Raw genomic sequence first — 26,331 nt, 5'->3', positions numbered from 1 at the left:
GATCATAATATGATCAAGTTCAAGGTTGAGGTAGGAATACCGAAAGGGAAGAGAACCATAGCGACAACTTTTAACTTCAGGAAAGGAAACTACAAGGCAATGAGGGAAATGGTAAGGAAGAAACTTAGGAACACTTCCAAAAAATGGCAAACGGTACAACATGCCTGGTCTTTTTTCAAGGGCATGGTGAGCGAGGCGCAAAATATATATATCCCCAGGTTCAGAAAGGGGTGCACAAAGAGTCGAACAAAAGACCCGGCGTGGATAACCAAAATAGTGAAGGAAGCAATAGGCAATAAGAAAAATTCATTCAGGAAGTGGAAAAAGGACAAAACTGAGGGGAACTGGAAAGAGCACAGGAAAAATCAAAAAGAATGTCACCGTGTGGTTCGAAAAGCCAAAAGAGAGTACGAAGAGAGGCTAGCCAGGGAAGCAAGAAACTTCAAACTGTTCTTTAAATATGTTAAAGGGAAGGAGCCGGCTAGGGAGGAGGTAGGACCACTGGACGACGGAGACAGGAAGGGAGTGGTGAAGGAGGAGAAAGAAGTGGCAGAAAGGCTTAACATGTTCTTTTCGTCTGTTTTTACAAATGAGGACACATCAAACATACCGGAACCTGAGCAATTCTTTCATGGAAGTCAAGCAGAAAAATTAACATCCATAGAAGTGAGCCTTAAAGACGTACGCAGGCAGATAGAAAAACTAAAAACTGACAAATCCCCGGGTCCGGACGGAATACATCCAAGGGCTCTGAAGGAATTAAAGGAGGAGATAGCGGAACTATTACAGCAAATTTGCAACCTATCCCTAAAAACAGGAGTGATCCCGGAGGATTGGAAGATAGCCAACGTTACGCCCATCTTTAAAAAGGGATCAAGAGGTGACCCTGGAAACTACAGACCAGTGAGTCTGACCTCGGTTCCGGGAAAAATGGCGGAAGCTCTGATAAAAGAAAACATCGATAAACATTTTGAAAGGAACGAACTTCTGATAACCAGCCAACATGGTTTCTGCAAGGGGAGATCGTGCCTAACGAACTTATTGCACTTCTTCGAGGGAGTTAACAAACAAACGGACAGAGGAAACCCCATAGACATCATATATCTAGATTTCCAAAAAGCCTTTGATAAGGTGCCCCATGAACGTCTACTCCGGAAACTGAAGAACCATGGGGTGGAAGGAGATGTACATAGATGGATCAGAAACTGGTTGGAAGGTAGAAAGCAAAGGGTAGGAGTGAAAGGCCACTACTCGGACTGGAGGAGGGTCACGAGTGGTGTGCCGCAGGGCTCGGTGCTTGGGCCGCTGCTATTTAATATATTCATAAATGATCTAGAAACAGGGACAAAGTGTGAGATAATAAAATTTGCAGACGACACCAAACTATTTAGTGGTGCTCGGACTATAGAGGACTGCGAGGAATTGCAAAGGGACTTGAACAAGCTAGAAGAATGGGCGACAAGGTGGCAGATGAAGTTCAACGTTGAGAAATGCAAAGTATTACATATGGGAAGCAGAAACTTGAGGTACAACTATACGATGGGAGGGATATTATTGAATGAGAGTACACAGGAAAGGGACTTGGGGGTAATGGTGGACATGACAATGAAGCCGAGGGCACAGTGCGCAGCGGCCGCTAAGAGAGCGAATAGAATGCTTGGTATAATCAAGAAGGGCATTGCGACCAGAATGAAAGAAGTTATTCTGCCGTTGTATCGGGCGATGGTGCGTCCGCATCTGGAGTACTGCGTCCAATTTTGGTCGCCGTATCTTAAGAAGGATATGGCGTTACTCGAAAGGGTCCAGAGGAGAACGACACATCTGATAAAAGGTATGGAAAACCTTTCATATGCTGAGAGATTGGAGAAATTGGGTCTCTTTTCTCTGGAGAAGAGGAGACTTAGAGGGGATATGATAGAAACTTACAAGATCATGAAGGGCATAGAGAAAGTGGAGAGAGACAGATTCTACAAACTTTCAAAAAATAAAAGAACAAGAGGGCACTCGGAAAAGTTGAAAGGGGACAGATTCAAAACGAATGCTAGGAAGTTCTTCTTTACCCAACGTGTGGTGGACACCTGGAATGCGCTTCCAGAGGACGTAATAGGGCAGAGTACGGTAATGGGGTTTAAGAAAAGATTGGATAATTACCTACTAGAAAAGGGGATAGAGGGGTATAGATAGAGGATTACTGCACAGGTCCTGGACCTGTTGGGCCGCCGCGAGAGCGGACTGCTGGGCACGATGGACCTCAGGTCTGACCCAGCAGAGGCATTGCTTATGTTCTTATGTTCTCCCCTCCCCTTCACATATATCCCCTCTACTATCAAGAAAACTGAATAAGCCAAATTATTACAGAATGCTACACAAATATCATGTAGCAGAATACCACAGTCACACATGACAGGAATGGTGTTAGGGGAGTGGAACTAGGGCAATTGCCCCCTGGTCAGAGAGAGCCCTAAGCCAGCTGGAAGCTAAAGAAGCACTGCCTGGGCTTTGCACTCCCCAATTATGTCTAGCAAGATACATATTTCAAATCTGATATATTTGAATCACAAGATAGAAATAAAATTATTTTTTTCTACCTTTTGTCGTCTCTGGTTTCTGCTTTCATTGCCTTTTCACTCTCTTCCAGCCAGTGTCTGTCCTAAGAACATAAGAATTGCCACTGCTGGGTCAGACCAGAGGTCCATCATGACCAGCAGTCCGCTCACGCGGCAGCCCATTGGTCTAAGACCAGCACCCTAATGGAGACTAGCTCTAACAGCGCACGTTCTTGTTCAGCAGGAACTTGTCTAACTTTGTCTTGAATCCTTGGAGGGTGTTTTCCCCTATAACAGCCTCTGGAAGAGCGTTCCAGCTTTCTACCACAGAACTTTCTTACGTTTGTACGGAATCTATCCCCTTTCAACTTTAGAGAGTGCCCTCTCGTTCTCCCTGCCTTGCAGAGGGTGAATAACCTGTCCTTAGCTACTAAGTCTATTCCCTTCAGTACCTTGAATGTTTCTATCATGTCCCCTCTCAATCTCCTCTGCTCAAGGGAGAAGAGGCCCAGTTTCTCTAATCTTTCGCAGTACGGCAACTCCTCCAGCCCCTTAACTATTTTAGTCGCTCTTCTCTGGACCCTTTCGAGTAGTACCGTGTCCTTCTTCATGTACGGTGACCAGTGCTGGACGCAGTACTCCAGGTGAGGGCGTACCATGGCCCGGTACAGCAGCATGATAACCCTCTCTGTCTCTTCAGTCCAGCATTTGCCCCTTCCATTCACTGTCTGTCTTTCCCTGCCATCTCTCCTCCTGCCCCCCCCACCCCCCCAATTTGGTCTGGCATCCATCATCTTCCTTCTGTTCCCCTCATGGTTTGGCATCTCTATCCTTCCCTCCCCCCTGTGGTTTTTAGCATATCTCTCTTCTCATTTCCTCCACTCAGATCTGATATCATTCTCTGCTCTCTCTTCCCTTTTCTTCTCTGGTCTTCCTTCTCTATTTTCTGCCTCCATCTAAATTAAATTATTTCTTACTATTTAGTCCCGTTTCCCTCTTTTCACTGTGTCTACGCACAGCTTGTCACCCCTTTCCCTCACCCCTCCATTATCTTACTATTTTCTTCCCCCTTTATTTATCTCCTCCTTCCATCCAGTATGTGTTCTTTCTCCACTTCCATTCAGCATCTGCTCTCCCCTCTCAACTGACATCCATCTGCCTTCTGCTCTCTCTCCCTTCTTCTCACTTCCATCATCTGTCCCCTTCTCTCTCTCTTATCTCCTCCATTCCATCATCTGCCCCGTCTCTCTCTTCCCCCCCCCCCAACTTCCATCATCTGCCCCCCTTCCCCTCACCTTTGCGGGTCACTTTCTTTCCCCTGAGGGTGGCTCATGTCAGAAGGGAAGCTTTGGCCGAGCAGAACCGCTTGCAAGGAACAGTGGAACTTACTTGATTGATGTCGATGCTGGGGCCCGTTGCAGTTTGAAGGAAAAAAAAAAAGGGACCTGCAAAGGCGAGAGGAAGGGAAACCTCCAGGACAGCTGCTCTTTGCCCTCCTTCAGCGGCCCAAGAGTCCAGACCAACAGCAGCAGCTCTGTGTACTTCTAACTTCGGCACAGAGCTGCCCCTAATCAATAGTTTAGCGCGGTTTCATGAGGCAGCCTCGGGGCCTTTGATAGCCGGCCCGCTTCGATGATGCGATGTGGGCCGGCCTAGCAAAGGCCCCGAGGCTGCCTTATGAAACCGCGCTAAACTATTGATTAGGGGCAGCTCTGTGCCGAAGTTAAAAGCATACAGAGCTGCCGCTGCTGGTCTGGAGGTGCGGAGACAAGGCAGGAGGCAAACGTGGTGGAAGGCAGGAGTCCCGGCACAGCGACTGCAACAGGAAGTTGCAAGTCAGCTGACGCCGGCCTTTCGTTGCGGCAGGGACCGAATCTTTTGCGGACCGGCAAGATTTTGTTTGCGGACCGGCACCGGTCCGCGGACCGGTGGTTGAAGAACTGTGGCCCAGGGTTTGAACAATTCCAGGTACAGTCAACTCCGCTTAACTGCAAGCCCTTCGGACCGGTTTGCCACATGCATTTAATCGGAATACCATGTGAAGAGAGTCGAGCTCCGTCATTTTTCTCACGAGATCAGCAGCTCGGGGGCAGGATTCCATGCTTGCATTGATCACTACATCACATATCTTAGGACGAGTGACCTATAATCACATTTGAAGTTTGTGATTATCCCTTGGTTTTTGTTGCTTTCATTTTCAACAGGCAGGCACCTTGAAGCCAACAGCTTCGCTACGTTTGAAAGCAGTGTATAGGTTTCTATCACTTTAATTTGGAGACCATACGTGAGCAACTGCAAAAGGACCTGGAGTACACCACTCTCAGAGGACAGGCCCTTCCAATTTATGTACAAGTACTGTAATAACAAAGCCTAAGTGGGATCTGACATCAGCATGGTGGACACATTCAGCCAAAGACAATGATTTTTGTCCACGCTACGCCACGGTGCAATTCTGAAAGTTCGAACACATGGCCAGGCCTAGACTTCTGTTCCCAAACAGGTGGCTCATCTACGTGATTGCTTTTAACTGGAGTGAACGTTAGTGAAAGAATACAGGTGGGACCTACAACATCAGTGTGCATAAATGGATTGTAAAAAAAAAAAAAAACGGGACCATAGTGGTAGGCTGAAGATAGCCAAAGCGTGCGCTTAACCGACGTGCACTTAGGTGGAGTCGACTGTATTCCCAACTCCCCATCCTGTTTCCCCCCTCCAACATTCCACCCCACCCCCAGGGTATTGCATTCTAAATCAATCCATTCAACTTCAACCAAATTCCAGGTATCATGCGTACCCTGTACCCTTCCTTCCTCCCACCCAATCCTCTACTGCTGACTTGGGAGTTCTGATCGACAAGTCGATGAAGCCGTCCATACAATGTGCGGCGGCAGAAAAAAGGGCGAACAGAATGCTAGGAATGATTAAGAAGGGGATCACGAACAGGTCGGAGAAGGTTATCATGCCGCTTTACTGGGCCATGGTGCGCCCTCACCTAGAGTACTGCATCCAGCACTGGTCGCCGTACATGAAGAAGGACATATTAATACTCGAAAGGGTCCAGAGAAGAGCAACTAAGATGGTTAAGGGTTTGGAGGAGCTGCCGTATGGTGACAGATTAGAGAAACTGGATCTCTTCTCCCTAGAACAGAGGAGATTGAGAGGGGACATGATCGAAACATTCAAGATACTGAAGGGGATAGACTTAGTAGATAAGGACAGGTTGTTCACCCTCTCCAAGGTAGGGAGAACAAGAGGGCACTCTTTAAAGTTGAAAGGGGATAGATTCCGTACAAACGTAAAGAAGTTCTTCTTCACCTATAGAGTGGTGGAAAACTGGAACGCTCTCCCGGAGGCTATCGTAGGGGAAAACAATATCCAGGGATTCAAGACCAAGTTAGACAAGTTCCTACTGAACAAGGTCGTACGCTAGTAAGGGTAGTCTCAGTTAGGGCACTGGTCTTTGACCAAAAGTGCCGCCGCGTGAGCGGCATCTCTTATGTTCTTATATCCTTTTGTTAGATTCATTCTCTTACATTCACCCATTCCAAATACCTTACAACTCATTTAACAAAAAACTATGCCCTCTCAAGAGCAGTTGACTTATATGAGGCCCCCACACTTTTATGTAGCGGGTTTTTCATTTCCAGGTTCCTCAAGCATCCCTTGCTTCTCAATTAGTTACACCAATGCCAGTAAGTGGTAAATCCACAGAATCCCAGTATTGCAAAATACATTTGTGTGCCACTAAGCTCATCTTGCGGCAAAGCAAACAGGGACCTGTCGCCATGTTCTCAAAAGCCTGTTGGACATCTAATACCAGCTGAGCAGCCATTCCCTGTACTGGAAGATGTAATAATATGTGCATGTAGCCCACTATTCTTGCTCAATAAGGATGAAATCTGGGACAAGACCAAATGGCATGAACAAAAGTATTTTAAGCTTGACTGCATTTGATGCCCCCCACAGCTACTTTTGTGTGAAATATGCCTGTAACAATACCCTGTACACTCCCACAACCTTGCACACTGGGTCAGCATAGGGATATTTTGTATATTAATATATGGTTCCCCATTGTCCAGGGCAATTTGTAATTCGTTCCCCCATATTTGATAATAGTAATGCAGATCTTTACGAAGCATTAAATTAAATAATAGTTTATACAATCTTGAAACTGTAATATCTTCCTCCCCTTCTGTTGTGAAAAATGTTTTCAAGGTGGCCCTCATGTGCTTGCTAAGTTGTTCTCTGTCCAGGGATGCCCAATAATGTCTGAGTTGACAATAAGTGAAGCTGTTACCCCCATCTAATTCCCACTTTATTGTGTAAGTCCTCAAAATTTTGCAGAGTCCCATCCCCCTGTAAGAAGTGCTCCAACCTCAATATGCCTTCTGGTTCCTATGCTTCAAAAGCCCTATTCTTTTGCCCAGGCAGGAACAGAACATCCATTTGTATTTTAATAATGGGTTTGTACATATCTCCCTTCACATTCATGGGGGTTAGGGGCACAGTTCCCTCATAAATATTTAAAAAATCGCGAATAACTTTAGGCCCCCACCCTGAATCCCTCTTGCCTCCCAGAACCCTCCACAGCTTACCTTTGAAGCCCTGGTGGTATAGCGGTGAAGTAGGGCAGAAGTGATCTTCCTACGCTCCTACCCTGTGCAGTTCCCCTATTAAAAATGGCTGTCTCAAGTTCCCGCAACAGTTTTGCAATACCGCAGGAACTTGTGGCAGCCATTTTTGATCACAGATCTGCACGGGGCATGAGCATAGGAAGATCGCTCCTACCCTGCTTCACTACTACACCACCAGGACGTCAAAGGTAAGCTGTGTAGGTGGGAGGGAGGCTGCTTGTTTGGAGACTCACGAATTACCGAATTCACAAATACCAAAACCGTGAATATGGAGGGAGACCTGTACTTCTGACATCAGTCTGCTATTTTTATGGGAGCTAAGTTTCAGATATTTCCTTATGTATGTAAAGACACAAAAGGAAACAGTTCCTGGCTTTGCGCCACAAAGTCTGTTCCCTAGTGCTACTTATTATGTTTACATTTTCCTAGTTACAATAAGATTAAGTATCTGAGTAATTCTTGCATTTTTATAAACCTTCCCAATTACATTTTTCTTAGATAGTCGAGGGATTAGATCCCAAGAGGTTTCTATTGGTTGAGTTCTGCTGGCCTATTTAAAACTGAAAGTATTTTCTGCCCTTGGTTCTTAATGTTACTTTGCTTTTTATATCCACCTGTCCATAGCTTTGTTTCTTGGCCTTCCTTAGTGTGGCTGTAGGCTGTGAATGCATTAATTATATTTTTAGATTATGATTACTATTTCCTATTATCTATTTTGGAATCAATTACCGACTTTCTTTTCTTTCATCAAGATTATTGAAAATATACACTGAGACAAAGTGTAATTAAAAAAAAAAGCAGTTACAAATCTCTGAAAGTACTTTTCCATGGGGAAATTTTCAAATGGAAGCAATTTCTTTTTGGAAACAGATGTGCCATGGGTAAAAACAACCACAAACTGCATCAAAGTACACAGTTTTGAAAATTGTGTCAACCATATCTAGTAGTCTGCAAATAAATAATTCACTCTTTGCTAGATTTCATTTTCTTACCACATAAACAGTAGAACTCACTAGTTAAGCACAGATCATGAGACTCATTCAAAGTTATCACTTCTAGTGATGTTTTCTATGTGGAAGCATATTCACTAATAAGGTTACAAACACATCAGTCTTTGATGGAATTCAGGCAAAAATAATCAGGACCAGCTTATGAGTGAGCTAACGGTTCAAAGTCAATCAACACAATTCAGTGGATCCCTTATCTGAAGCATATATTTTTCTAGTAAGAATAGACTTCAGCCAGCCATTAGTCACACAGCTAAAATTTCCATAAGACTAGAATAAATAACGGGTTAAAAGACACTCAAGATTAATGTGTTACATGTGAAATTACAAAATGGCTTTTTCACAAACAAAGTAAAATATGGCAAGTTCAGAAAAAAATAACTACGTTTTGGGATCTGCTGGGTTCTTGTGACCCCAACTGGCAACAGTTGGAAACAGGATGCTGGGCTCAATAGACCTGGTTTGCATCAAAGTGGCTTTTCTTACATTCCTATATACTTGTTAAACTCTTAATTTTAGAGAATGTTTGAAAAGGAGGTGAGAGATCAGATCATTTTTAGGCCTTTATGAAAACTTGTTGTCAGTATTCAAAAGCACTTATATAGACAGCATCGAGTGCAAACTGTGCTTTGCTTTTATAGCCTTGCACTGGCAACAGATAAACTTTGTCAATATATGTAAATATACAGCTAGCCTCTATCATATAAGTTACGATGAGGCCAGGGGTGTTCTAGGGTCAGATCCACGAGCTATACATTACATAAATTCTTATATACCGCAGCTACCTTGCGGTTCAGTGCGGTTAACAGCTAAGAGATACTAACCATATGTAGTATGATCATAACAAATTAATTAAAACATTTACCAAACAAGTGTGCTTTTAGCGATTTTCTAAAGACTAGGTAAGAGGTTGAGATTGATATATAAGTACTACTTGTTTGTCCCACAAAGCTGCCAAATATGCCAAAAGTTTTACTAAGAAATCGTTTGTAAACACATCTCTTTACAGATGGAAAATCAAAAAGTCGTATCACACGCAAGTGTTTTCTAGTAGCAAAATTGAAGCAATCTAAAAGATAGCTGGGTAAAAGTCCATTCAAGGCCTTAAAACATACAGAACCAAATTTGAAAACTATTCTAGCTTCTATTGTCAACCAATGCAGTCTATAATAATACTGTCACACGTAATCTGATATTTTCAATCTGAAAATCAGTCGTACCACAGTATTTTGAATGATCTGCAGCCATTTTACATTTTTCTTAGAAGTTGACAGATAGAGAATATTACAGTAGTCCAATGTACTGAGAATGAGGAACTGTATCAACAATCTGAATGAGAGAAAATCAAAGTATGGCTTAATTGTTATTAATTTCCATAATAGGTAGTGAGATTTTTTTAACCAGAGAAGTAATATGGAAATTGAGAGACAATTAAAGATCAAGGTAGACTCCCAAGATTTTTTTTTTTTTTCCCCTTTATCCATTACTCATGAACGGTTGTTAATTATACTTTTATTCACTGCTCTCTCCACTATTCTCCACAATTGGAAAGATTTCACTAAATTACATGTCAATCAATGGTGGAACTCAATTTGTCTCCTCGTGAAATATGAATGTCATTTTGCTGAACACAATAATTCCATGTCCTCTTATGCAAAAATTTGGTCCCCAAGATTTTTATAGTTGGCAAGATGGAATAAGTAGTGCCGTTTAAATTTAATGAGTCCTCCTTGATCATATCAGATGAGGGAAAAATTTTGTATTATCTGGGTTACGTTTCAACCTAAACTAAACTAAACTAAGCCTTAAGTTTATATACCGCATCATCTCCACAGAAGTAGAGCTCGGCACGGTTTACAAAGCTTAAAAATATAAGAAGAGAGGAGAAAGATTTACAAGAGTATATGAATAGAGGGAATAAAGTTATTCATCCATTCTTCTACAACTGCAAGGATCGATTGGATGAGAATCAAAGTGTCATTTGTAAAAGCTGTCAAAGGTACTACTATGGTGATGTCATCCAAATAACTAGGTGTCAGTGCACCACATAAATAGCAGAAAGCTCTTAGTTGATTCTGGAATTTCAAAGCATCAGACTCAAGTCTGATTTCAAGCAGAAGCAAATCCCACAACCACAGGCTTGCAATAGAGCAAGCTAGATTTATATCAGAAGTATAAGTGCAGATGGGCCTGAGTGAGATATGTCACATCTACTTTGAAATCAGACCCTTCATACAGTAGCAGCAGCATAAGTGAATGAGAGAGACTAGAGACAGTGTCAACTTCCATTCTGCCTAGTACCCATGTTAACTTCAGGCCCTACAAAACATTTAACCCTGGCTTCTCCACTGATTTGCATGCTACACAAAAGAAGGAATTTCCTGTATGCCCTGGTTCTGTGAATGAAGATCCTAGAGGAACAATGAAAAGCAAAAGCGAAATCAATGGCCATAGAGCTGATAAACAAACCTTAAAGAACAGCACAAAATCTTAAATTTCACAACCAGTATATGCCATCAAAAAGGGAATACATGTTTACACTGTTTATATTTTAAATAGATCATAGGGCTCTTGTCACAGTAGTTGGAAGCTTTCTACTTATACTGCATTGTAATAATCTATTGTTGCCAATATTATTTGCAGTTGTACCATATGGAAATTTTCTGAAGATACATTCACAGCAATTTAAAGAAGCTTCTTTAATAACCTTCCTAATATGTGGTGTAAAAACTAAGGTCAGAATCCAAAGGACACCTAAATATCATGCATCATGGCAAACTGGAATCATCAAATTATCTCTAGAAATTTCCTTCAGTATTTCCAGGCAATCTTTTTCTCTGTAACACAAACATTTGTGTTTTATTCAGAATGCAGCAAGACCTTCACAGTTGACCAGATCTCCTTTGGTTTTCTTTTTGTCATCCCTACTCCATTCTTCTGTATTGTATGTTTTCTCCCATGTACAGATAATGTGAATACTACTTTAGATTTAACGGCAGAGGCTAGGTCTGTTCAGCAACAGATCATCATTACTTCGGGCACTTGGGTGCCACAGGATTCTCATACTGTCTCCCATTTGATTTAATATCTACCTCAAGACTCTGGCTGAGCTGCTTCAATCGATGGACACAAAATTATACAACTATGCTGATAATGTGCAAATACTCATACCCACTGAACCAAATCTATCCACAGCCTTGAGTAAACTGACTGCCTAACTGCAACTCAGGAATGGACAAACAATAAACCCTAACTGAACCCAAGCAAAACACAAATTCATAAGTGAACAAATACTTGACTTCAAAATACCTTTTGGGAAGCATGAATGCCCTGTACCTTGGTCAAACCAAAAAGAGTTTGCATCAGCTTCAATTAATTCAGAATGCTGCGTCATGACTTATAGAAAGCAGCAAGCGGCGTGACCACATCACACTCTTCTTGCAAAAACTACACTGGCTACCAGTACTTATAGGTAAATGGGCCACAGTACTTACAGAATAAGTTAGCTCTTTATACATCTTTGAGACCTCTAAGATCCTCTCAAGAAGCATCGCTATCTGTACCCACATCAAAAGAAATTGTACCATATGATATCCACCAACAAGCCTTCTCAAGAGTAGCCTCCTGCAACTTATTCCCAGAGGGGCTATGTTTAACTTGAGACTACCTCTATTTTAGGAAGCCTGGCTCTTCTCCCAAGCCTTTAATATATATGGTGACTGACTATACACTCAGGGCCAGATTGGACATCAGCCATACGTCAATCATGCTTAGGCACTATTAACAGAATCACAGCTAACGACGCCCAAGAAAAAACTTAGACACCTGCAATATAGGCTAGCATTTTACTGGCCTACATTACAAGCATCTAAGTTCTTTAGTGAATCGTGTCTAACAGTGCCTAAGCCCTGCCCTGCCCTGCCCCTAACCATGCCCACTTAGGCATAAGGTGCTGTTAGACGTCCTCCTGTAGATGCAACAATGGTGCCTACACTGTAGATGCGTCCAGACATCTAGTTTATTTTTAATAAGGTTTTAATTGGTTTTACATAACACGGTCAATTACTAAGCTGATTAAAATAATTAAGTTAGGTGGCAGTACAGCTTACTCCTGCCTAACTTACAGTGCCATTTATAAAATATGGCCCTCAGTCCACACTTAGGCTTGCTACACACACCATAACTTAGACCAGTTCTTTATATCTTGGGTTTTCTTTATAGTGTTTGTTTATTGAATTTTTCAGTTGACATAAAAAAGTAAACAAAAAGTTTAACAAGTGTCTGCAACAGATAGTTACAGTATATGAACAACATATATTGCAGGGATAATAAAGCCTATAACTGAGATAACAATTAGGGTAGGTGAAAATAAATTACTCAAGGAGAATATTTTACAATGTGTCAGACAAGCCTTATTATGGATTAACTAAAATTTAGAGCAATAGGACTCAATAATATTCCATGATGCAAAATGGTAGATATGCGGTTATGTTTAACCGCATCGACGACGCCATCCTGGAACTGTCGCACCTCACAGAGGGAGCCCACAACAGGTCCATCCTCGACACGCCCAAACCTACAGCGCTAAACACAACGATTGGAATACAGGAGATGATTGGAGAAGCAGGCCCCTGGCAGCTAGTAACCTCCTCTACAGGCAAGCGAAATAAACCCACCTCATTCTCACTCTCTTCTTCTTTTTCTCTTCAACAGGATAGCAGTTCATCACTACCACAGCTAACTCTGAGAAATAGATTTCAGATCCTACAGGAAGGAGCCACCGAGGAAATATCAGAAGAGGCTCAAGAGGATGCCCAGCTCACAACATCATTTCCAGAGCACGCGGACCAGCCCCGTCGGAAGGAACGACGAGTGGTAGTCATTGGTGACTCCATGCTAAGGGGCATCGAGGGACCAATATGCAGGCCTAATTTGCAGTCAAGAGAGGTCTGCTGTCTCCCTGGAGCCAAGATCCAGGATATTACCACTAACCTAGACAAAATTCTAAAACCTAATGATCATTTTCCCATGTTTCTCATCCATGTAGGCACAAACGACACTGCAAGAAATACCACAGAGAACATACCCAGAGATTTTGGAGTGCTGGGAAAGAAGTTGAAGCAGATAGGAGCACAGGTGGTCTTTTCATCAATTCTTCCAGTAAGAAACAAAGGCAGAGCTAGAGAAGAGCGTATTCAACGGACTAACGAATGGCTCCGAGAATGGTGCAGAGAAATGAACTTTGGATTCCTAAACCACGGCGAGACGCTCCAGGGACTACAAGGACCAGATGGACTCCACCTAACCAGAAGAGGTAGAAACGTATTTGGACATCGATTGGCCCGCCTACTCCATAGGGCTTTAAACTAAGTAAGTTGGGGGAGGGTACATACTTATATCCCAGAGCAGTAAGAAACCACCCTGATGAGGCAAGTCGCACTCACACTACCAAGTCTAAGGTAAGTACCAATGACATCCACATTAATTCAGGGAGAAATATCACTGATAATTTAGGAGCCACACTAACTCATAAAGTAAACTCTTCACAGAAATGGAGGGCCATGTATGTTAATGCGCACAGCTTGGGCAATAAGATTCTAGAATTAGAGACTGAAATAACAAATGCCGATCTTGACATGATAGCGATATCTGAAACCTGGTTCACGGAATCGCATGGGTGGGATATGGTTATACCAGGGTACAACCTACTTCGCTGCGACCGAGTGGGTAAATTGGGAGGAGTAGCGCTATACACTAAGGAAAGCATCAAAACCACCAGAATCACAGATGTTAGATACACTGGGGAATCCCTCTGGGTAAACCTGGCCAGAGGTGTGATATATAGACCTCCCAGGCAACAGGAGGACAAAGACATGGAATTAATCGAGGACATAGAGAATATCACACTGCGCGGGGACTCTGTAATGCTAGGAGACTTCAACATGCCAGATGCAGATTGGGACACACTCTCCGCGACTACGGGTAGCATCAGAAGAATATTAAACTCCATAAAGGGCGCACGTCTCAAGCAATTGGTATTGGAACCCACCAGGGACAAGGCGTTACTAGACCTGGTTCTCACCAACGGAGATAGCGTCACGGAAGTCTCAGTAGGAGAAACACTGGCCTCCAGCGACCATAATATGGTTTGGCTCAACCTCAAGAAAGGATTCCCGAAAACAAACAAAGCAACAAGGGTTCTCAACTTTAGAGGCACAGACTTCAACCGCATGGGAGATTTCGTCCATGAGGAGCTACATAAACAAGCAAAAACTGATAATGTGGAGGATATGTGGTCGTCTCTGAAGTCCATACTACACGAAGCAACAGACCGATACATAAAGACTGTAAGTAAACGCAGGAGAAACAAAAGACCCCAATGGTTCAGTAAAGAAATTTCAGACCTAGTTAAACAGAAAAGAGACGCTTTTATCGCCTACAAACATTTAGGCAGAGAGGGGGCAAAAGAGGACTATCTAGACAGATCTAAAGCTGTCAAAACAGCAGTCAGAGAGGCCAAACTCCGAATGGAGGAAGAGCTAGCACGGAAAATTAAGAAAGGGGATAAATCTTTCTTCAGCTATATTAGCGACAGAAAAAGAAACAAAGATGGGATAGTACGCCTGAAGCAATCGAACGGTAACTTTGCAGAATCAGACTCTGTGAAGGCAGAATTACTAAGCCAATACTTCTGTTCAGTGTTCACCCGCGAAGCGCCGGGAGCTGGTCCACAGCTGCAGACGGGAGATAACCGGAAAGACCCGTTTCAAGATTTCGAATTTACGCCCAGTAGTGTCTATGGCTAACTTTTAAGACTCAAAGTAAACAAAGCCATGGGACCAGATAACCTACACCCCAGAATGCTCAGGGAGTTAAGGGAAGTCCTGGCAGAACCATTATCTGTTCTTTTCAATCTTTCCCTAAGCACAGGAAGGGTCCCATTAGACTGGAAAACAGCCAACGTAATCCCACTCCACAAAAAGGGCTGCAGGACAGAGACAGCAAACTACAGACCAGTGAGTCTCACGTCTATAGTGTGTAAACTCATGGAAACACTGATCAAACAGAATATTGACACAATCCTAGATGAAGAAAAACTGCGTGATCCACACCAACACGGGTTCACCCGGAGTAGATCCTGCCAATCTAATCTGATTGGCTTTTTTGACTGGGTTACCAGACAACTGGACGCCGAAGAGTCACTGGACGTGGTATACTTGGACTTCAGTAAAGCATTTGATAGCGTCCCTCATCGAAGATTACTGAACAAGCTGAAATCGATGGGATTAGGAGACATTCTAACTACATGGGTTGGGGATTGGCTGAGCGGTAGACTTCAGAGGGTAGTGGTAAACGGTACCCCATCCAAAGCATCGGACGTGATCAGTGGAGTGCCGCAGGGATCGGTCCTGGGTCCGATCCTATTCAATTTATTCATAAGAGATATGATGAAAGGACTTAGAGGAAGGGTATCACTGTTCACCGACGATGCCAAACTTTGTAACATAGTAGGCAGATGCGTATTACCTGATAATATGACACACGACCTACTGCTGCTGGAACAATGGTCAAAAACTTGGCAGCTAGGCTTCAATGCTAAAAAATGCAAGATAATGCACTTGGGCAGGAGAAACCCCCGTAGAACTTATGTACTAAATGGTGAGACCTTGGTTAGAACTACGGCGGAACGCGATCTAGGAGTGATCATTAGCGAGGATATGAAGGTTGCCAATCAAGTGGAGAAGGCTTCCTCCAGGGCAAGACAAATGATGGGGTGTATCCGTAGAGGTTTCGTCAGCAGGAGACCTGAGGTTCTGATGCCGTTGTACAGAGCCATGGTGAGGCCTCACTTAGAGTACTGTGTTCAGTTTTGGAGCCCACACTACCGAAAGGACGTGCTGAGGATCGAGTCGGTTCAGCGAACGGCCACCAGGATGGTCATGGGGCTCAAGGATTTCACGTATGAAGAAAGACTAAAGAAGTTGCGGCTGTACTCTCTTGAGGAAAGAAGAGAATGGGGAGATATGATTGAAACGTATAAGTACATCACGGGACGCATCGAGTCAGAAGATGATATCTTCTGGCTCATGGGACCCTCAACCACCAGAGGGCATCCGCTGAAAATCAGGGGAGGGAAGTTTCATGGCGATCCCAGGAAGTACTTCTTCACCGAAAGAGTGGTGGATCATTGGAACAGACTCCCACCCCAGGTGATAAAGGCCAGTAGCGTAACGGATTTTAAGAAAAAATGGGATACTCACGTGGGATCTTTAAGGGAGTAAATTCAGGGGGGGAATACTTGGAATGGGCAGACTTGGTGGGCTATAGCCCTTTTCTGCCGCTTTTTCTATGTTTCAATGTTTCTATGTTTCTAAGTACTATAATTTCTTCATATTTTCTGTAGGCACAAAAACCTATCCATTTGTTGCAGGATATGTTAAGATTATTTTTCCATTCTAAAACTATGCATGAACCTGGCAATAGTTAACATTGCAGCAGAACTGAAATATCATCAGAATCATTATGATGTGTTGTAAATATGGGCATGAATTTTTTAAAAAATGTATTATTTATTGAATTTTTTATATTACACAAGTATGACAATCATCACTTGATACAGATCAGAGATGAAGAAATTTAACATTAACAAAAGGAAAACAAAATATAAACAAGTAATATTCTCTCTTATTTAGCCCACAATAAATGAGATCAATAGAGGAAATAAACTTCAAATCAACTTTTAAATTATATTAGAGTAACAACATCAGATATCCTATCCCATAGCCAGATGGAAGGTCATACCTCATTAGTCATGGTTACCAAACCTTCTTTAGAACCAATAAATTCTAAAAGCTGTTAGGGCTCAAAAAATAAAAAATTCTTATTTTGAAATAATACGTGGAGGGGCATAATCGAAAGGGACGTCTAAGTCTGTTTACGTCCAACTCGCAAGTCGTCCAAAGTAAAAAACAGCCCAAGCCACATTTTCGAAAAATACGTGCAAATTTTTTTTTGTTTAGAAAATCGTCTAATTATATGTCCTGACGATCTGATCGTCCAAGCCGCTAAATCATCCATTTTTATACCACATTTTCGTCCAACTTTTCGTCCAAGTCCAAAATGCCTAGAACAAGCCCTGTTGGACGTGGGATGGGGTCTGCAAAGTGATGGACTGCACACCCAGACATGCCACCTAAATAGTGGGGTACCTTACAGGGCACTGCTGTGAACTTCACAAAAAGGGTGCCATGTCTTCTCCTCCCTACAGTTCCCATATAGGTTACGGTGAGCCCCCCCAAACCACCTCTAGAATCCCCTAGACCCACTTATCTACCACCCCAATAGCCCTTATGACTACAGGAACCACTTATATGCCAGTAAAAAAGGGTTTTGGGGGTGTATAGGGGAGTGCACATGTTTAAGTATCAATACAGTGATTATAGGGGCTTATGGGCATGGGTCCTCCTCTCTATGGGTCCCTAACCCACCCTCAAGACGACTTAAGCTGCCTCTGTGCTGGACGACTAGGCTTTCCTATGCCAGGCGGCCAGGTGATGATGGACTGGAGGCTGAATTTTAAAGATGTGATTAATATTTTTATGGGGGTGGGGGGATGGTAATCACTGGAGTAGTGTGTGTGGGGGCCTGTGTTATGTGTTTTCAGTGCTTATCTGGTGAGTTTAGGTGGGTTTTTGTAACTTAGACCATATTTTACATGGTTTAAGTCACAACGTTCAAGTTCCATCGATCGTGGGCTGTATAACTTTCAGTTATACATGCTGTATGACTAAGTCTAAGCCAGCCCACGTCCCGCCCAACTCCCACCCTCGACACTCCTCCTGAAACGCCCCGTTTAGCTTTGGTCGTTCAGCGGCACTATGAAGGCCTAGGTCGTTTAGAAATACGTCCAAAACCCATTTTTAGTATTGGCACTTGGATGTTTTTGAGACATGTTTGTCCAAGTGCCGACTTAGACCAGTTTTTGGACATATTTCTCTTTAGATTATGAGCCCCATAGTATTTTGCGGGAAATTTAACAAGAAATATAGCCCTCAGAGCGAGAACTCTTGGTTTTAAAGCCAAGAATTCTTTCCTACATCTCTGGGTTTTATGAGCTAAATCAGGAAAAATTCACACATTAGAGCCCAAAAATTTGTCATTAATATGACGGAAATACAGACGTAAAATAAATTCCCCGTCACTCTCCAAGGTTAATGTAAGCAACAAAGTGGTTCTATCAGTAACGACTTCAAGGGAACTTTATAAATAAATTGACAAGTCCATGTCCACATTTTGATCTGGTGGCTTTTCAATAGGTTGTTTAATGTTCAGATAATAAGCTCTCACAATTGGTAAATTTTCCATTGGAATGGCTAAGGTCTCCCGAAAGTATTTTCTTGCCATCTCCACTGATGAGGTAATAGGACATTTTGGAAAATTCAAAAGTCTTAAATTATTTTTCCGTAGTTGGTTCTCAAAATTCTACATTTTACATGAAATATAGGAGCTCTCTTTAACCCTTTCCAATGCCACTCTTTTCATTTGTCCTATCTCCTCTTCTTGCTTCTCAAATTTTTCCTTTAAATTAGTTAATGTTGCCTCTTGTTACTCAACCATAGTCCATTTTCAAAGTAGAAAGGCTCAGTTTCAAGTTGGAGTTCATGACTGATATGGCCTGCCAGAGCGCTTCCATATCAATTTTTTCAGGCTTTTTCAACTCCCCAAAAGTAACAGCTCTCCCTCCCAAAGCACTTCTCACCTCTTCTCCTGTGGTGCAGGGAGTTTGTTGACCTTGTTCACCTGCTCTTTCTTCCAAAGAGTCCAGTGCAGGTGTCCCACCCATAGTGGGATCCAACCTTCCTTCTCTAGGTGGCAGGACTCCCTCTACCCCCCTGCTTCAGTTTGCTTCCAGGTTGGGGAGGAATTGACCCTTGCTCCAGGCTCAGCGACGCCTGGCTTGCTCCTGTGCTGAGATTGCCCGAGAAATCTGGGCTATCCCCCGAAGCAGGACGGGATTCTTCACCTGAATGGGCAAAGGCGCTCTGTATCAACGTCTGCACCAGCCGCTGAGAGACTCCAGTCACCAGAGGGTTAGGGAAAAAGGCTCCCTTCCTCTTCCCCATATTATACATGGAGAGAGTCGCCTGTCCTGAAAGGAGACAGATTCAGCGAATTTGACATGCAGGCGAAGAGAATGAATATCTTAGACGAGTTGATGACCGGAGACACTGGATTTGGGGCTTCCGGTTTGCTGACAAGGATCGGATGACATCTGGAGAAGTTTCGCAGCCAAAGCAGTGAAGTCATTTCAAGCTGGACTTCAGTCTTGACTGTTTGCTTTTATTTTTCACTTTCTTTTTTAGTTTATGATATTTTATTTTTAAATCTCATTCATTGTTTTGCCACTTGGTTTTTGTTTCCTACTTTATTATTTAAATTTCATTTAAATTTCCCAAGAATTCTATAGTTTCAACGGGTTCTCCCTTCTGCTTCTATTTCCTATCTCCCCTCTTTTTTTCAACCTTTCAAAGTCCTTTAGACCATTGTAGTCTTATTAGAATGTTTATTTTCTTATTTTTTCTCATCTATCTCTATTTTATTTTTTCATTACTCTACTAATTGTCATTTTTCTAGGTACTTTAGTTAGATTGTGAGCCTTCGGGACAGTAAGGGAATATCTAAGTACCTATTTTTACTTATAATTTTAATGCACCCTATTGTCTATTTTTTCTGTAAACCGCTTAGAATCCTAACGGAGTTTAGCGGTATATAAGAAATAAATTACATTACATTACATTACAAAGATGCTGGTTTATACGAGGTAAGCAGCTCGTTCAGGTGTCCGTTCTCGACGCCATCTTGACCCCAGTGTCCGCAATATATGGGGTATGAATATTTTTGATTATGAATTTTTTGAACAATTGGAGTAACAAGACTATTTATATATCAAAAGGAGTACATAACATGTTATAGAACCAATGGGGAAGCTAGCAGTGGAAATCGTCGTAGATGACAGCTTGCCTTTGTGTCAAATTGCTTCTGAGGGTCCTTTTGTTATGAATGATTATGAAGAACAACTTTGGTGTTGCTATAATAATTTATGTATTGGTTTGATTATATTTTGGCGATCCTAATTTTGCAAACCATTTCAGAGATTTTTTGACCATTTTTAATATAATTTCAGCATAACAACTGGAGATACACGGATAATACCACTCAAGCATTATGATCACCTATCAAATACATGCAATGTAACATATGTACATATTTATAGAGTTTAGCCAAACCTTTGGCATTTATGCATGGATATGCACATATATAGACATAAATGTCATAATTCTAATCATTTATTGCTTATTCAGTGCATACATATTATCTCCTTACTATACTGAATTACTCTTTAAGTATACCCTAAGCTACCTAGAGTCTTTTGGGAATAAAAGTGCACATCAATGTAAATACATATAATAGTGTGGATCTTGAGCTCATATCCATCTACTTGTCCTAGTGATCTTCAAGGTATTCAGAAGTTGAAATTAATTAATGGAAGTTACATATCAATCTAGAGAATTCAAGGGCTTTGTAGCCAGTTTAAATGAGAAATATGACCAACTGCAGACAACTGATGGAAGTAAAAAAAAAAAAAAAATTGTGACTTATAAGGCAGGGAACAAAGGCCTAGATTCACTAACAATAGCGACTCAACTGCTGTTGGCTGATTTTCCAACAGTGATTGATTCACTATTAAATTTGCATGCAAATAATTTGTACGATTGTATGATTTATTAGTAAATCAATCGCTTGGCTATTTTGCATGCGGTTTTACTAATTTGCATGGGTGGATCGGATGGGATCGTAAACTAGGTGATGGGCCTTTTAGTGAATCGGTAAGTTTAATGAATCTAGGCCAAAGTCCCAAACAAAAAGATCAATGCAATTAAAAAGAAAAGTACATTTAGGCTGACAAACTGATTTATCATTGGTCTGACCTTCACATACCTTGTTTGCTGAAGGGCTCTGAAGGACACAAAATATTTCTATTTGCATAATTATAATTTAAAGGTCTATTTAAAAGGAGATGAATCTACCCTGAGAATACAATACTCTTCTTTATTCCCTCTGAAGTCAAATTATTGACCTTGGATAATTGTAATACAATTTCCTCAAAGCAAGGACAAAACTGGGACAGCTTCATTTCAATAATACTCAAGTCTTTCTTTTTGAAACACAGTGACAATCACACAATTACTACACCTACAATATCCAAATAGAAAATGTTCTCAAGGAGAATATTCATATTACAGTGCTCAGAAAAAGTTTGTGAATCCCACTGTAATGACTGAAATTACAAAGACTTTCCATCATACCTTTGTCTAATTAAAACTAGTCTTTTTTTGTATCACTAAAAAGAGTATAAATGTGTTTCTTGAGACACAATAATGTACAAGCTAGGAAAAATAAGCAATTCAGAATCACTGTGTACAGTATAAGAAGTAAACCCCTACTTTCTCTAACAGAACTGCAGCCTAATTCTATAAATATTGTGTGTGCAATTTTGGGCACAGCCCCAATTTGAGTGTTATGTTATGTTAATCAAGTTTTCTATTTCACCTTTACCTATTCAGTTCAAGGACAGATTACATTACAAGAGGCTGGGTCAATTACCCAGGAAGTTACAATGGACAGTTTTTAACACAGACATTCAGTAGGGTTACTAGTACAGTTAGATCAGTACAACTATTAATACAGTTAAGTCATAGTTACAAATAAGGCATCGTTGGCTCTTTATTTTGTCTCAGGAGTTGCATTAGACCATTTAAAAATGGGCTTTTACAACTATCATTTCAGTTACTTTACGGTTGGTTCCCTGTCTTGATACTGAAACACTTTAAAAAGTTTTCTAAACTTGAGATAGTGGTCACAAGATCGAAGTGTAAGTGGTGCACTAGTTAATTGAATAATGAGCCAATTAATGCCAATTGTGAATTTAATAAGCAATTACTGATGCTAATTGAAATTAATTAAAATATACATGTGTATTTTCATGTACAGTTCCAAAAAGGGTGTGGCCACGGGAGGGCCATGGGCAGATCAGGGCATTCCTACAATTTACACATGTGGTTATAGTATAATGGGGGATCCACATTTTGCTCTTGTATGTTTTAATTTACAGCACCGTGTATGTCTAGCAGCCTCACAGTGAGGTGTCATTCCTGGCACCAAGAACTATTCTATAAACAGCGACTAACTTTAAGCAGTTTTTAGAATAGTGATAAGTGTTATTTTTTCAGTGCTGATTTTTAGGCACCATTTATAGAATCTATCCCTTAGTGGCTAGCTAGAATCAGGTTAAATAAATGAATTTTTAAAAAGGCACAAAGAGTGTCCAATTTAAGATGAAACAATGTAAGCTTGCATCTCAATAAAAACTCCAACAAAAAAATCTTCATAAAGAAGCATTGTGTTGTGGATTCCTTTATGAAATTTTTGGGGGGAGTTTTTACAAAAATACAGCTTTGCGTTGCTTTGTCTTCAATTAGATACTCTCTATGTCTTTCAATATCATACATTAAATATTATGGCCGTCTGACTCTTGATGCAAGTATAGACCAAAACATGGCCCGTAACATTTTGGCGATCAGTAACAATTCTGGTGGTCCATTATTGCCTCCCTGACATACTCCTTGTGTTCTTTTGTTATGCATTATTTAATCCTTATCATTAATAGTATCATTATCTAGAGACTATACCTTCAGTAAGGCTTGTTTATGGCTTTCACGCTTCTTCTCTTCCTCTCTTCTTGCCAAAAGTGATGCGGTACGCCTTTCTTCTTCCTAAAAATGAATTGCATATGAAAAGCAACTTTAATCATGAAAATATAATTTAGTCCTAATGAATGATATGTACAAAGAAATTCCTTAGAACTGAGAGAACTAGGAAGCCATTTGGGGGCACAGGGTGTGAAGAAAGCCACAGCATGATAGCTGTAATGTCGGTTCTACTTACCCATGTGCAGCATGACCCAGACAACTGCAACAATCTTAATAAGAGTATTCTATTAAGTGCTGCATGAATCTGAATAGGGGGAATGGCCAGGGGCGGAGCATGGGCGTTCTTAGAATGTACGTGCACTGTGTAGAATATGCCTGATGCATGCACAATTAGGCGCAGATATTTAGGCCTGGTTTTTCCTGGCCCAAATGGCTTAAAAGTTATGTGACACACCGGTGCTTAGCATGATTCTATAAGGTGTGCATAGCTTTTATAGAATCGTTCTAAACGCCATTCTAGTTAGCGTCAATTTTTAGGACGCTATAGAGTCAGGCCCTTATTCTCTCAATGTACATAGCTTTCTTGGAAGTAGTTATGTAAAAAAATGTTATTCAATATTGCACTGGAGCCACTGTTAATAGCTCTAAGATCTAACTCTAATATCACTGGCTTTCAACTAGATGATCTGTCTATCAAACTGTCAGCCATGCGGACAACGTCCTGCTATATTCTTCATTGGACTCTGTGCCACATGTTCTACAAACCATTGGCAAATATGCGTTGATATCTAGATACAAACTCAATACCGCTAAAACCGAAGTCATGCCATTAAATGGTTTCCCATGCTGTGACATCATTTCACAGCTTGGCCTTAAGTTCTCCCCAACTAAGTTGAAATATTTAGGAGTATTCTTTGGTACCACCATTGAGGACACACGTACTTACAGTGTTGATCATATATATCGAATAATCAAATCTGTCACAGAACAATGGTCTCCATTGAAACTTACATGGTGGGGCAGATTAGACTCTATTAAGATAGTCCTGTCTCCTAAAATCACTTATATCCAATTACCATGTAGCTGTTCTAGGAAGGCAGGGCTCTCAATGGATATTAGACCCTAAGCACAAGAACATCCCTACCTGGTTGCAATTGGAACATAAATTATTCATGAAGGAGTACCTCAGATATGTATCTTTGTACCGCCCAGCAACACCACAAAAGATAATTCTATTCTGCTTTCAACTAAACAGGTTTTAATGGAATTTGATGCCATTGTGGACACCAAATGGAACTCTACTACCTTGTCACCTATTTGGCATAACAAGTGAAAATTCAAGGTCAACACATTGAATGGAAATCTTGGCTCAAATCTGGTATATGGACTGTTTCTCATCTCATTAGAGACAATAAATTGACTGATTCTGCGACACTTTCACTTGAATACAATCTTCCTCCTAATCAGTTTTTTCGTTGGTTCCAGTTGCAACATTGTCTTAAATCCTTCATGTTTAGGGAATCAATTTCCAATGATAAACCTTCAGTATTAAAATGGTGTGAATTATTTAGTCTAAAGAGGGGTTTGCATGGTATATAAAGTACTGAAGAAATACAAATTTACATTTCCATCAGCCCTGTATGATGTCTGGGCCAATGATACCTCATATACACTTGCTTCCGCCATCTGGGAAAACATATGGCTCACCTCCTTCGGTGCTTTACAATCTGCTGTGACCAAACAAATGGCACTTTTTCTTTACCACAGAGCCTACTGGACACCGTACAAACTGTCTAAATTATTTGCAGCCGACTCCAATCTTTGGTGGTCCTGCTCTACAGAAATTGGTACAATGGACCATATGTTTTTTCATTGCAGTTTCTTACAGCAATATTGGTCAGACATATGGTCCACCATAACCAAAATTTTACCCATCACTGATCACCTCTCTCCTACTCATTGATAGTATTTGGTGGGGCTGCTATTACAATGCCTTTAGACCAGGGGTGTCCAACCTTTTGGCTTCACTGGGCCGCACTGGCCGAAAAAAATGTTTCTGGGGCCGCACAAACTTTCAAACGCTGCAGCAAGACACAGGAGGCAGCTAGCAAGATGGTAAACACCCGGGGGCAGCATAGGAAAACACTGCATCGCTCTTGACTGGGGCCGCACAAATTACTTCACGGGGGCCGCATGCGGCCCTCGGGCCGAAGGTTGGGCACCCCTGCTTTAGACAAACATGATAATAGATTATTGAAATGCCTCTTATTGATTGCTTTGAAAACAATATCCCACTGGAAAGATTTTTCTACCCTAACTTATAATGAATGGTGGAATACTGTATGCCTTTTTGCAAAATATGAAAAGACGTTGGCTGATAGAATGCGTACCTTTTCTTCCTTTAATAAAACATGGTCCAAAGTGCTAGATTATTGTGTTACCATGCACAAGTGTTTCAAGTTTCAAGTTTATTTAAAATTTTATAAACCGTCCAATCGGCCTTCTAGGCGGTGAACATTATGTTAAAAACATATATGGGGTAACTATACTACCTTTAAAACAATAATCATTATTTAAAACATTTAAAAACAATAGAAAAACAAACAGGAACCTAAAAGGGAAGAAGGATATAACTACAATTTATCAAGTAAGAAAGAGAACATATAGGGAAAAAACAAAAGGGAGGGTATCTAAAAATAGAATAAAACTATGTAGCCCTAAAAAGGGCATTTAGGTCTCAAAAGCATCAAGAAAAAGAAATGTTTTTAATTTTGTTTTAAAATGGTGAAGAGTTGATTCTTCCCGTAAGTAGACCGGAATATTATTCCAAAGAGATGGAGCGCTGACAGAGAAAATGGTAGACCTCATTGTGTTGATAAACTTCAAAGATGGAACAGATAGCAGATTTTTAGAAGAAGATCTTAGAGTCTTAGAAGACCTATAGGGAATAAGAAGGTTATTGATAAATTCTGGTTGACTATTTTGTCTAGTTTTAAAGGTTAGTAAAATAATTTTGTATGTGATTCTATGTTCTACCAGCAACCAATGAGCTTTATAAAGGAGAGGATTAACATGGTCTAACTTCTTTGCATTAAATATGATCTTCACTGCAGTGTTCTGTATAATTTGGAGTCTTCTTATTTCTTTTTTAGTTATGCCCTTATAGAGCGCATTACAGTAATCAATACAGGAAATCACAAGGGAGTAGATCAAGATATTCAGAGAAGTACACAAGAAAGGCTCCAAGATGGAGACAGCAAACTACAGATCGGTGAGTCTCACATTAATAGTGTGCAAACTAATGGAAACTCTAATCAAACGCCAATTGGATATGATCCTGAACAAGGAGAATCTACGGGATCCCCGTCAACAT

General features: G+C 41.2%; 1 protein-coding gene across 10 annotated transcripts in view; it reads right to left on the bottom strand.

Annotated features, from left to right (window-relative positions):
* The window catches only part of LRRC49 (leucine rich repeat containing 49), a 262,562-nt gene that overhangs the window by 68,222 nt on the left and 168,009 nt on the right, over positions 1-26,331 (bottom strand). For all 10 annotated transcript variants that reach the window (XM_033919763.1, XM_033919761.1, XM_033919755.1 and 7 more), the window contains one exon: positions 22,938-23,021. In XM_033919763.1, the coding sequence (XP_033775654.1) occupies positions 22,938-23,021 (84 nt within the window). The remainder of the gene's footprint in view (positions 1-22,937; positions 23,022-26,331) is intronic.

The sequence above is a fragment of the Geotrypetes seraphini genome, chromosome 14 (assembly GCF_902459505.1).
Source record: "Geotrypetes seraphini chromosome 14, aGeoSer1.1, whole genome shotgun sequence".
NCBI lineage: Eukaryota > Metazoa > Chordata > Amphibia > Gymnophiona > Dermophiidae > Geotrypetes > Geotrypetes seraphini.
Note: the sequence above shows the minus strand (reverse complement) of the source record. Positions and strands in the feature narration are given on the sequence as shown.